The sequence below is a fragment of the Loxodonta africana genome, chromosome 2 (genome assembly GCF_030014295.1).
Source record: "Loxodonta africana isolate mLoxAfr1 chromosome 2, mLoxAfr1.hap2, whole genome shotgun sequence".
In the NCBI taxonomy this organism is placed as follows: domain Eukaryota; kingdom Metazoa; phylum Chordata; class Mammalia; order Proboscidea; family Elephantidae; genus Loxodonta; species Loxodonta africana.
In genome coordinates, this window is record NC_087343.1 from 159,734,981 (window position 1) to 159,747,994 (window position 13,014).

At 41.7% G+C, this 13,014-nt stretch overlaps 1 protein-coding gene across 1 annotated transcript in view; it reads right to left on the reverse strand.

Annotated features, from left to right (window-relative positions):
- Window positions 1-12,437, reverse strand: part of LARS1 (leucyl-tRNA synthetase 1) — a 91,453-nt gene extending 79,016 nt beyond the window's left edge. Inside the window, exon 1 of the mRNA XM_003404580.4 lies at window positions 12,283-12,437. Within this exon, the coding sequence (XP_003404628.1) occupies window positions 12,283-12,288 (6 nt within the window). The 5' untranslated portion in view covers window positions 12,289-12,437. The remainder of the gene's footprint in view (window positions 1-12,282) is intronic.
- Between the last annotated feature and the right edge of the window lie 577 nt (window positions 12,438-13,014).

Genomic DNA, 13,014 nt, shown 5'->3' on the forward strand with positions numbered 1-13,014 from the left:
TTGGAGAGTGGTATCTGGGGTCTTAAACGCTGGCAAGTGGCCATCTAAGATTTATCAATGGGTCTCAACCCAACAGGAGCAAGGAAGAATGAAGAACACCAAAGACACAAGGTAATTATGAGCCTGAGAAACAGAAAGGACCACATAAACCAGAGACGACATCAGCCTGAGACCAGAAGAACTAGATGGTGCCCAGCCTCAACTGATGACTGCCCTGACAGCGAACACAACAGAGAACCCCAGGGGGAGCAGGAGAGCAGTGGGATGCAGACTCCAAATTCTCATAAAAAGACCAAACTTAACGGTCTGACTGGGACTAGAGGGACCCTGGAGGCCATGGTCCCCAAACTTTCTGTTTGCCCAAGACAGGAACCATTCCCAAAGCCAACTCTTCAGACAGGGATTGGACTGGAATATGGGATGGAAAATGAAACTGGTGAAGAACGAGATTCTTGGATCAAGCAGACACATGAGACTATGTTGGCATCTCCTGTCTGGAGGGAAGATGAGAGGGCAGAGGGGGCCAAAAGCTACCCGAAGGGACACAAGGAGAAAGAGTGGAGGGAAGAACTGTGCTATATCATTAGAAAAAAAATCTCATTAGAGGGAGAGCAATGAGGAGTGTATAGCAAGGTGTATGTAAATTTTTGTATGAGAGACTGACCTGATTTGTAAACTCTCACTTAAAGCAGAATAAAAATTAATTAAAAAGGAAAAGCTACTACTAAACACACATACACAGAGCTATATGTTTACTGCAAGATTATTTTAAAATTTATAAAATTGAGATGAACAAATGTTCAATAGCAGGTAAATGAATAAATAAGCCATGTTTCTTTAGCAAAAAAAAAAAGACTCTCCGATATCAATCCTCCACTAAAATTTAGGACTGACAGTTTGCTATTCTATCCTTAAACTTCTGATTAAGAGTTAGAACATGTCCAAGCAGACGTTTTTTCCATTTCTGAACCAGTACAAGGCCACTGCTTGAGTCAAGGAATGTCTGGATGCTCTCTATACCAATATGTATCAATGCAGCCTGAATTTACCTTAGCTCTTCCCTTTAAGACCACAATGTGATCTAACCTAGATCACAGCTCAAAGACAATTCATCAAGAGCCATTCTCTAGCAATACAATTCTTGAAAAGAGTTTGTCAAAAAGGAAAAAGTTATTCTCGAAGTCAACTGAAGTCTAAGGAAAATGCCACCTTCCTCATCTCCTATAGTCAGCCACCAAACTGTGTCAATTCTTCCTCAGTAGTGTCTTTTGAATCTGCCTGTTCTTTTTCATTCTCACTATTTGAAAGCTCCTTACAGCAAGGAAATGTACCTTCTACCTTTCACTTATTCATTCTGAAATAATTTATTACATCCCTACTGGTGCTAGGCATCATGTTAAGCATTGAGTATACAGCAATGAATAAGGTAAGGTCCCCTGCCTTCATGGAGCTTACATTCTCTTCTGTTAATTCTGCTACCCAGGCAAATCTAGCACCTCAAATCTTTTTTCTAAGTAAACAAGGCACACATGAACATGGGTCTCTAATTTTTAACAGTTTTCTTTATTTTGCAAGTAATACAGATTTACTGTAGAAAATATAAAAATCCAGATAAGGAAAAGCAAAATCGTAAGTCCATCATAAACAATTCTGATACCGTGTAGCACTATGAACACTGATAATGAACACCTTTGTTTTCTGTATATTCCTTTTTCTGACTCCATTTCTCTACTTCTACAACCCCCTTACAGCGGTCACCCAGTCTAAGTCTCCGTCATCTCCCAGCTGACTTCCAACTGCCCAGTGCTGTGCCCTAGTCTCTTCCATTGCTTGTCTCTCCCATTCCTGGGTGATCATCCATCAAACATTATCAGAGAAGACCTTCTGGCACTTGAGAGCCCACACTTGGGCATGCCTCCTCCCACCCCACCAAACCCATGATGTCTAGAGCTCTCTTTTGTTTGTGGTTCTACACCATACACTATCTGTTTCATTGCTTTTACAATCAAATTTTACATTCTCTTGCATTTAAGTCATTCATGCATTTTCAACCAGGGCAATACATCCCCAAGGAGGGTGAATTCTGATTCTCGAAGGTCAAAAAAAAAAAAAAAAAAAAAAATCTTCCTTATAAACAAAGCATACAGTACATAGTAGGTATGCAGTCATCTGCGGTACTAAAATTTCACTGAGGGCTGGGTGATTGGGGAACAAATGGCTTTAGAAAACGCTCCTTAAAAGGGCAATTAAAAAAAAAAAAAAAGGCTGAGAAACACTGGTCTAGATGCTTTTTCTCCTGTTGCAGGCTCACTTGGGATATTTCATCCTCTTCTCTGAGAAATTATCCCCCCAGAAAACATTCACATAAATACTCATATAGTACCCTAAAATAATGGATAGGCCCCTATTACTGTGTGTCTTATGAGCTAGAACCTCCCTAGCCAGAGCCAAAAGAACCAGGTGCAGACAAAAAACTGTTTTGAGAATTGAGACTTGAAAGCCAGAGCAAAGAAACAGAGACTAAGAATAAGTTGGTAGTGGCCTTTGAAACTGGAAGGTCATGTAGGTTATGGTGTTTGGAATAGCTGATGATAAAACAGAAGAATCCAGTCTAAGGTGAAAACCAAGAGACAGATACAGCTGTGCAGAGAAAAGCCTAGAGACCAAGCATGTAGTCCTAGAGAGACAGTGGAATGGCAAATATCTGCCTCAATTCCTGACAGTTTTCTAGTTTTAGAGCCTCATAAAGTCTCGCTGTACCTCCTACCAAGGGTCATTGGTCATAAGAAATACCACTGTATTATTAGAAAACTTCTCTTTATTTTAACTAACTTCAGTTGATAATCATTGCATACAACCAAATGATTCTTAAGACATGTATCTAATCTGATTGTAAACTCCTGGCAGGTAGGAACTTTTAGATCTTTTTGTTCTGGATTGAATTATGACCCCCCAAAATGTTTGCCAACTTGCCTAGGCCATGATTCCCAGTATTGTGCAGTTGTCTACTATTTTGTCATGTGATATGATTATCCTATGTGTTATAAACCGTAACCTCTATGATGTTAATGAGACAGGATTAGAGGCAGTTATGTTAATGAGGCAAGAGAAAAATCTACAGGATTACGTTGTATCTTGAGTGAATCTCTTTTGCGATATAAGAGAAGCGAGCATAGAGACAGAGAGATCTCGTATGACCAATAACGAAGTTCCAGGAGAAGAGCACATCCTTCAGGCCTGGGGTGCCTGCACTGAGAAGCTCCTGGACCAGGGGAAGATTGATGATAAGGCCCTTTCCCCAGAACCAAAAGAGAGAGAAAGCATTCCTTGGGAGCTGGTGCCCGGAATTCGGACTTCTGGCCTCCTAGACTGTAGAAGAATAAATTTGTTTGTTAAAGCCATCCACTTGTGGTACTTGTTATAGCAGCACTTAGTGTGAGATAACTAAGTCACTTTTATAGTCACCTCAGCAGCAAGTACAATGCCATAGACACAGAAGTTACAGGACACTTTTTGCTTAAAAATGAACATCACTCACTTTTAAAACAGAACATGAAAGCAATAGTCTTCACAAATTACTTAGAACTATATTTCTTTTCATTGTACCATGCATGCTAAATGCACAAAAGCTCTTCTTTGAGGTTTCTGCTTCTTGGAAAAACCTGTTCCTCAAAACCTCAAAGGTCAATTGTAATGAAACCTGATATTGGCCCCCATGCCACATTTAACTTATTTGATCTTAAAATAAAACCTAAGAAGTGGGCAAATGCAGGGATTATCATTTCAAAGATGATGAACCTGAAGCTCAGGGATCATCAAGCCAGCAAATGGATGAGTTGGACAAAAACCCTCCTTTCTGACACCCATTCTGCTTCTGCTTGGTATTCTGCCAATACCCTGGCTCCACCACCTCCTAGCTGGAAAACCCTAGACGAGTTCCTTAACTTCTCTAATCCTCTGTTTCTCCAACTACAAAATGAAGATAAAAATTGTACCCTCCTCCTATTATTATGAGGATTAAAGGAGATAACACACACGAAGAGCTTAGCATAGTGCCAGACCTATTGTAAGTGCTAAATGAATGCTAACTGTTATCACAAAGAGACAGCTAGACATTTTTTGTTTTATTAGATATGAAAATGGCACAGTGGTAATGTTTTAAGAAAACTTCTATTTTTTTTTTCGTTTTTTATTGTGCTTTAAGTTAAGGTTTACAATTCTAGTCAGTTTTTCATACGAATACTTATCCATACATTGTTATGTGACCCTAGTTGCTCTCCCTATAATGTGACAGCACACTCCTTCTCTCTATCCTGTATTTCCCGTGCCCATTCAACCAACTCCTGTCCCCATCTGCTGTCTCATCTCGCCTCCAGACAGGAGCTGCCCACATAGTCTCACGTCTACTTAAGTTAAGAAGCACACTCCTCACCAGTATCATTTTGTCTTCTAGTCCAGTCTAATCTCTGTCTGAAGAGTTGGCTTTGGGAATAGTTTTAGTTTTAGACTAACAGACAGTCCACGGGCCATGTCCCTCTGGGGTCCCTCCAGTCTCAGTCAGACCATTAAGTCTGCTCTTTTTACTAGAATTTGAGTTCTGCATCCCACTTTTCTCCAGCTTCATCAGGGATTCTCTGTTGTGTCCCCTGTCAGGGCAGTCATTGGTGGTAGCCAGGCACCATCTAGTTCTTCTGGTCTCAGGCTGATGTAGTCTCTAGTTTATATGGTCCTTTCTGTCTCTTGGGCTCATATTTTCCTTGTGTCTTTGGTATTCTTCATGCTCCTTTGCTCCAGGTGGGTTGGGACCAATTGATGCATCTTAGATGGTCGCTTGCTAGCTTTTAAGACCCCAGATGTCACCCACCAAGGTGGGATGCAGAACATTTTCTTAATACACTTTGTTATGCCAATTGATCTAGGTATTCCCTGAAACCATGGTCCCCAGGCCCCCGGCCCTGCTACTCTGACCCTCAAAGTGTTTGGTTGTATTCAGGAAACTTTTGGTTTAGTCCAGTTGTGCTGACTTCCCCTGTGTTGTGTTGTCCTTTCCTTCACCTAAAATAATTCTTGTCTACAATACCCCTCTCCCTCCCTCCCCACCCTCATAACCATCAAATAATGTTTTATTCGACAACTCTGGGGGTTCTGTGTTTAAACCTTGAGTTCTTATAATAGTGGTCTCATATAATATTTGTCCTTTTGCAACCGGCTAATTTCACTCAGCATAATACCTTCCAGATTCATCCATATTACGAGACGGTTCACGGATTCACTGTTGTTCTTTATCGAGAAAACTTATAATAATTAAAAAAAAAAGTACTAAAATACATATGGATGAAATGATACAATGCCTGGAATTCGTATTCTGAATCCTGAGGCGTGGGTGAGGTATATAAAACAAGATTGAAGATGACCTACTAATTATTGAAACTAATTACTGAAACATGAAGTGCATAATATCATTATCTTCATTTTGTTCACTATTTAAATTTTCTAAACAAAATGTATTAAAAAATAATTTTTTAAGTTAGCTATATTTTTATTACATGACATCCCCAGGTCCCTTCTAAACTAAAAAGGATTAAAGCTGTTACTAGCTGTATAAAATGAACACTCCTCTAATATGAAGAAAATTGTATCATTTGCTCTTTACAAATTCAATTATAAAACAAAAATTTTGCATCCATGATATTATGTATTTATTGTATCTTACACACTTTACCATTGGTAAGGTAATCCTTTGGAGTTAGACAACTTTCCCTATGGGAAGGTGTTTGCAAATGAAATTTCTCAATTAGTTTACAACTGAGAACCTCACAGTTTTAAGAGATTAAGAGAATGGCTCTAGGGTGGGACTGACGAGTTCAGATTCTGCCTCTACCTCTTGCTAGATCTGATGCTTTATTTTCTCCACAAGTAAAATGCCAATACTAACAGCACCTACTTTCATAGGATTGATGAAAAATTATGTAAAACATTTAATGTCTGCCACAGAATAAGTAATCAATACATTTTAGTTATTATTGTTGCTATTACTTGTTCTTTCTTAAAGAGAGCTCTTATTGGATTCTTTCAATGAAACTATCTTTAACGTCAGTCCTGTATCATGACAGTGTGAAACACAACTATTTGCAGAGGCCTAAAAGTGAAGTGTAACAACAGTGTCTACAAGAAATACTCCCAGCTTCCTTATAAGTAACTTAAAAAGAAACAAATGTATTAGCCTTCCAAACTGAAAAACCCACTCTTATTAACACTATCCAAAACAAGAACCAAACCAAAAACCAAACCCAGTGCCTTCAAGTCGATTCCGACTCATAGCGACCCTATGGGACAGAGTAGAACTGCCCCACAGGGTTTCTAAGGCTGTAAATATCTAAGGAAGCAGGATGCCACATCTTTTTCCTGAGGAGCAGCAGGTGGATTCGAACCATAGCCTTCTGGTTAGCAGCTGAGTGCTTTAATTACTGCACCACTGGGGCTCCTTAACTAAAACAAGAAAAGACCACCAAATTCTGTACTGGCTAAAGGTACCATCCAAAGAGGAGTGAGGGTTGGAGGGAAGGCATTGAGCAGCTTGGAACAAAAGAAAGAGCCCTAAACTAGGAATAAGAAGGCCTGGGTTTTCCTGGGCATAGGGATTGAGAAAGAAGTGATTCACAAAGAAGTGATTTAGAACAGAATTGAGAATCCAGACAAAAATCCATCCACATAGGCGCAGTTGATATTTGACAAAGGCCCCAAAACAGTTAAATGGGGAAAAGACAGTCTTTTAAACAAATGGTGCTGGTATAACTGGATATCCATCTGCAAAAAAATGAAACAAGACCCATACCTCACTCCATGCACAAAAACGAGCTCGAAATGGATCAAAGACCTAAATACAAAATCTAAAACGATAAAGATCATAGAAGAAAAAATAGGGACAACGATAGGAGCCCTAATACATGGCAGGTAGCTAGCAAATATGAGGAAATCCTCACAATCATTAGCCATTAGAGAAATGCAAATCAAAACTACAATGAGATTTCATCTCACTCCAACAAGGCTGGCATTAATCCAAAAAACACAAAATAATAAACGTTGGAGAGGCTGTGGAGAGATTGGAACACTTATACACTGCTGGTGGGAATGTCAAATGGTACAACCACTTTGGAAATCGGTTTGGCTCTTCCTTAAAATGCTGGAAATAGAACTACCATACGATCCAGCAATCCCACTCCTCGGAATATATCCTAGAGAAATAAGAGCCTTTACATGAACACATATATGCACACCCACGTTTATCGCAGCACTGTTTACAACAGCAAAAGGATGGAAGCAACCAAGGTGCCCATCAACGGATGAATGGATAAATAAATTATGGTATATTCATACAATGGAATACTACCGCATCGATAAAGAACAGCGATGACTCTGTGAAACATTTCATAACATGGAGGAACCTGGAAGGCATTATGCTGAGTGAAATTAGTCAGTTGCAAAAGGACAAATATTGTATAAGACCACTATTATAAGAACTTGAGAAACAGTTTAAACTGAGCAGAAAACATTCTTTTGTGGTTATGCGGGGGGAGGAAGGGTAGGAGAGAGGTATTCACTAATTAGATAGCAGAAAAGAACTACTTTAGGTGAAGGGAAAGACAACACACAATACAGAGGAGGTCAGCACAACTGGACTAAACCAAAAGCAAGGAAGTTTCCTGAATACACTGAATGCTTTGAAGGCCAGCGTAGCAGGGGCAGGGGTTTGGGGACCATGGTTTCAGGGGACATCTATGTCAATTGGCATAATAAAATCTATTAAGAACACATTCTGCATCCCACTTTGAAGAGCAGCGTCTGAGGTCTTAAACGCTAGCAAGCGGCCATCTAAGATGCATTAATGAGTCTCAACCCACCTGAATCAAAGGAGAATGAAAAACGCCAAGGACACAGCCTAATTACGGGCCCAAGGGACAGAAAGGGCCACATGAACCAGAGACTACATCATTCTGAGACCAGAAGGACTAGATGGTGTCCGGCCACACACGATGACTGCCCTGTCAGGGAACACAACAGAGAATCCCGGAGGGAGCAGGACAGCAGTGGGATGCAGACCCCAAATTCTCATAAAAAGACCAGACTTAATGGTCTGACTAAGACTAGAAGGATCCTGGTAGTCATGGCCCCCAGACCTTCTGTTGGCCCAGGACAGGAACCATTCCCGAAGCCAACTCTTCAGACAGGGATTGGACTGGACAATGGGTTGGAGAGGGATGCTGGTGAGGAAAGAGCTTCTTGGATCAGGTGGACACTTGAGACTGTGTTGGTATCTCCTGCCTGGAGGGGAGATGAGAGGGTAAAGGGGGTTGGAAGCTGATGAAATAGACAAAAAAAGAGAGAGTGCAGGGAGGGAGCGGGATGTCTCATTAGGGGGAGAGTAATTGGGAGTATGTAGCAAGGTGTGTATAGGTTTTTGTGTGGGTGACTGACTTGATTTGTAAACTTGCACTTAAAGCACAATAAAAATTATAAAAAAAAAAAAAAGAAGTGATTTAGAAAACAATGGATTTTATTCCACTTTCATCATGTACTAGCTATGGGAACTTGGGTCTATTAGTTAAGCTCCCTAAGTATCAGTTTCTTCATTGTAACTACAGATGATAAGAATGCCTATCTCAAAAGGATTATTAAGATTCAGCGAGAGAATATAAAAAAAACTGCTAAACACAGAGCATAACACAAGGCACGGGAAGTGTTAGCTAATGATATTATATAAGTCCTAACTCTGCTACTTACTAAGACACTGAAGCATCAAATGTTGGAGCTGAAAGAGGGCTCCTAGAACATCTAATCCAGGCCTGTTCCAACAAACCGAGGCAGAAGGAAATGTCATGCCTAGCAAGGAATGAGGTTTTCAGTCTAACAGTTCAGTGCTCTCTCCACTGCCCTGTGCTATTTTTTTGCACACAAAATACATCTTTTGAAAGCTGCAAGGTGCTATATGAATATAAATTTCACTGCTTGATACTTAAGGATTCTTAACTTTGTAGGGTCAGATTTCCTAGCAAAATGGAGATAATAATCCCTGCCTCACACCCTCTTTTCCTGAGGATTTCAGTTCCTGGCTCATTGTCATGCTCTCCAATACCATCCGTCTCATAATTTGGTAATTTCAATAGCCACACAGATAATAATTTCAAGATTTCAATATATACATAGATGATCCTTCTAGAATTCCAACTGCAATAATTCCTTAACCCCACTGAGATCTGCTGATTCTGGCCCTTTTTTCACTAATCCTTACCCCTCTCTGTCTTCACTAAAAAACCTTTTGCTGTCAAGTTGATTCGGACTCATAGCAACCTTATAGGACCGAGTTGAACTGCCCCATACGGTTTCCAAGGCTGTAATCTTTCCAGAAGAAGACTGCTACATCTTTTTCCAGTGGAGTGGCTCATGGGTTGAACCACCGACCTTCTGGTTAGCAGCTGAGCGCTTAATGACTGTGCCACCAGGGCTCCTCATGTCTTCACTACCCTCCCTTAAACTCCATGGTCCATCTGTATAATCACTCCTTTGCCCCTCTCTTACTTCACCATTCTTGAATGGTAAATCTCCAACCCTCCTATCCACCTGCTCTGCTCCTACACCCAAGCAGCTGAAAGTGGCAAGAGAAAAACATTCAACCATGAAGACTAGTCTCAATTTAAATTCACATTCACTAACCTCAAGTGATGCCCAGGAATGCTGCTAATTTCCAAAATCCAGAGACTCCTTCTCCTCAACCAATGCTTCTCAAACTTTAACGTGCATACTAATAGCCACTAGCCACATGTAGCTCTTTAAACTGAATAAATTTAAAAATCTAGTCCCTTAATTCCACTAGCCACATTTCAAAGGTTCAATAGCTACCAAATTAGAAAAGATACAGAACATTTCCATCACCAGAGAAAAGTTCTCTTAGGCAGCACTGTCCTACATAATTGTTTCATACCTTCTCCCCTCTCTTCAAACCTCCAACATCTCCTCTCCAATCCTCACTCTTAGTTGATAGTCTTGCTTCCTATTTTACTGAGAAAACAGAAGTTATCAGAAAATAAACAAGCTCCCTCATCACGTTTACCTGCCCACATACATCTATACCCATATGCTCTGTCTTCTTTCCTGTTACTATGGATGAGTGGCCTGCGGTCCTATTTAACCCCTGCACTGGTGCATAGGGTTGCTATGAGTCGGAATCGAATCAATGGCACTGGGTTGGGTTTGCTGGTGCACTAGATCCTATCCCCTCTATTCTACTAAGGACCATCATTCCAACAATTGTCCCTATCTCTTCTGCATCAGTTTTCCCTTTCTACTGGATAATTCTCATGAGAACACAATCATTGTGTATTTCTCCTATCTTTTTTTAAATCTTCATTTACTGCCCCATTCCTCTGCTCTCCTTTATAGCAGAATTCCTAAAACGAGCTGTCCATACTCATCATCTCTAGTCCTTCTCTTCTCATTCTTTCTTGAACTCACTCTTCAGTAAGGCTTTTGCCCTCACTACTCCGTAGAAGCTGTTCACATGATTCAAGAGTAAATTCTTAGTCTTCCTTCATGAATTCGATCTACCAATAGCATTTCACACTCTTTCCTCTTTGGAACACTTTCTCTGCCTGGCTTCCAAAATACTACATTCTTCTGATCTTCTTCCTATCTCACTAGTCTTCCCTACTCAGCTGCCTTTTTCGGGTATTCCTCATCTCAGTCCTTGAATCTCTTGTATAATTTATGTGCATTCTATACATACTTTATGGATCTCAGCCAGTCCCGTGGCTTTAAATACCATCAATATTGTCCTCTCAACCTGATCTCTCCTTTGATCTCCAGATTCATACAACTAAATATCTACTCAGCACCCCACCTGAAACACCTACTAGACACCTCCCAACAAAGAACCTCTAATCTCACACATACCCCAACCAAACGCTGCTTCTTCCACAGCCTTCTCAGTCATCTACATCCAATCCATCAGCAAATCTTGTTGGGTCTACCTTCAGAATATATCCAGAATCCAACCACTTCTCACCACCTCCATTACTTCCACCCTGGTCTAAGCCTCCATTCTCTCTCACATGATCAATCAGACCTCCTAACTGATCTCTCCGCTTTCACCTCTCACCCCTCCCCTTGCCACCAGTCTATTCTCAACACAGCAGCCAGAATGACAATGTTAAGAAATCAAGTACTGTCACACTACACAAAACATTGCAATGGCTTCCAAAGTTAACATATGGAGTTAACATCAAAGTTCTTACAACAACCTACACGACCTTACATGATTTACACACACACACCATCTCCCCCTGGATCACTGTCCTTTGGCCACACAACCCTCCTTGCTTTTCACACACCCTGTTGCTTCTGACTAGAAATTTCTTCCTCCAGGGTCGCTAAGAGTAGAAATAGACTCGACAGCAGCGGGTTTGGTTTTTGGCTTGGTTAGATAGTTGCATGGCTTGCTCCCTTACCTTCTTTAAGTCCTTGCTACAATGCCACCTTCTCAAGTAAGCCTTCAGGACCACTTTTGCTAAAACTGTAACCCCACTCCCACCCCACTCCCTAGTCCTCTCTTCCTGCCTTTTTTTTTTTTTCCCCCATAGCACTTATCGGCACCTGACATACTAAGTATTTCACGTATTTTTAATATGTAGTAACCTCCCTGGAGAAGGACATCATGCTTGGCAGAGTACAGAGTCAGTGGAAAAGAGGAAGACCCTCAACGAGGTGGACTGACACAGCGGCTGGAACAATGAGCTCCAGCATAACCACGATTGTAAGGATGGCTCAGGACCGGGCAGTGTTTCGTTCAGTTGTGCACAGGGTCGCTATGAGTCGGAACCGATTCAACAGCAGCTAACAACAGTAACCTCCCAAGCCACACACACACGTAAACATGAAAGCAGAGATTTTTGTCAGTTTTATTGGGAGGCGCTCAATAATTTTTTTTGCTCATCGAAGGAACCGATGTTACATACTCCTCCCCACCTCGGTTTCAGAAACTCCAGTGAAATTAGTGACATGTAAGTAGTCTGTACAGTTAAAGTTACCAGCTCCTGGCCCAACAGTTAGTGAAAAGGCACATCCTCCAGGAGAGCCACGCCTTAACGTGGACAAAGCCTCCCCTCGGAACAAGGTTTCTTTTCAGGACAGCAGCTACCACATGGAGAGACCCTACATCCTGGTAAAGGCAGAGACAGACCAGCCCGGTTCTAGGACCCGACCCAGAGGGCTCTTCCCGCCCAAACTCACCGCCATGCTGCCAGCAGACTCTGCAAACCCAGGACAGTGACCTCGGCAACCCCGTCAAAGGAATGATTACAACGTTTCCCCCCTCCCTCTCGGTGCAGCCAGGCCTCCCACGCCACTAAAGCACACCCTTGACACCAGCTGAGGCAATCGCCCGGCTCATAACTACCACCGGGTGCATCTCGCAACCCGCCGGGAATTGTAGTTCCCAGGCCACAAGAGCCCACATCCGGCAAGCAGCTATTAACTACAATTCCCAGAAGGCAACGGGCTACCGGAAGTCGACCCAAAAGGCATACAGCTGTGACGGCACTTGCTTGTTGAACTACAAAGTCCATGATGCTGTTCGGGCTCGCTGAGGGCCGCGAGCGCGCCTTGGAGAAGGTGGAGTCCTCGGGCCTTCAAACTTTTAATCCTGTGGAGTTGGGTGTTTGTTAGGGTGCGTAGAGTTTATTACTCTTCAGTGACTGAGGTGCTAGTTATGGGTTGCCACTGCATACACATATTTATTACTGCCAGTGGCATTCAACAGCTCAGCATGTAGACATAACCATTTTTAAACGAGGGACTCGGAACCTTCCACCACGTACCAGTCCCAGACTCAAAGACCATTAGACAGTGGCATCCAAGGCTGCACTGGCCGATGCAGTAGGCATTAGCCGTAAGTGGCGATTTAAATTAATTAAAATTAAATACATTTTAAAATTCAGTTATTCAGTCGCAGTAGCCACATTT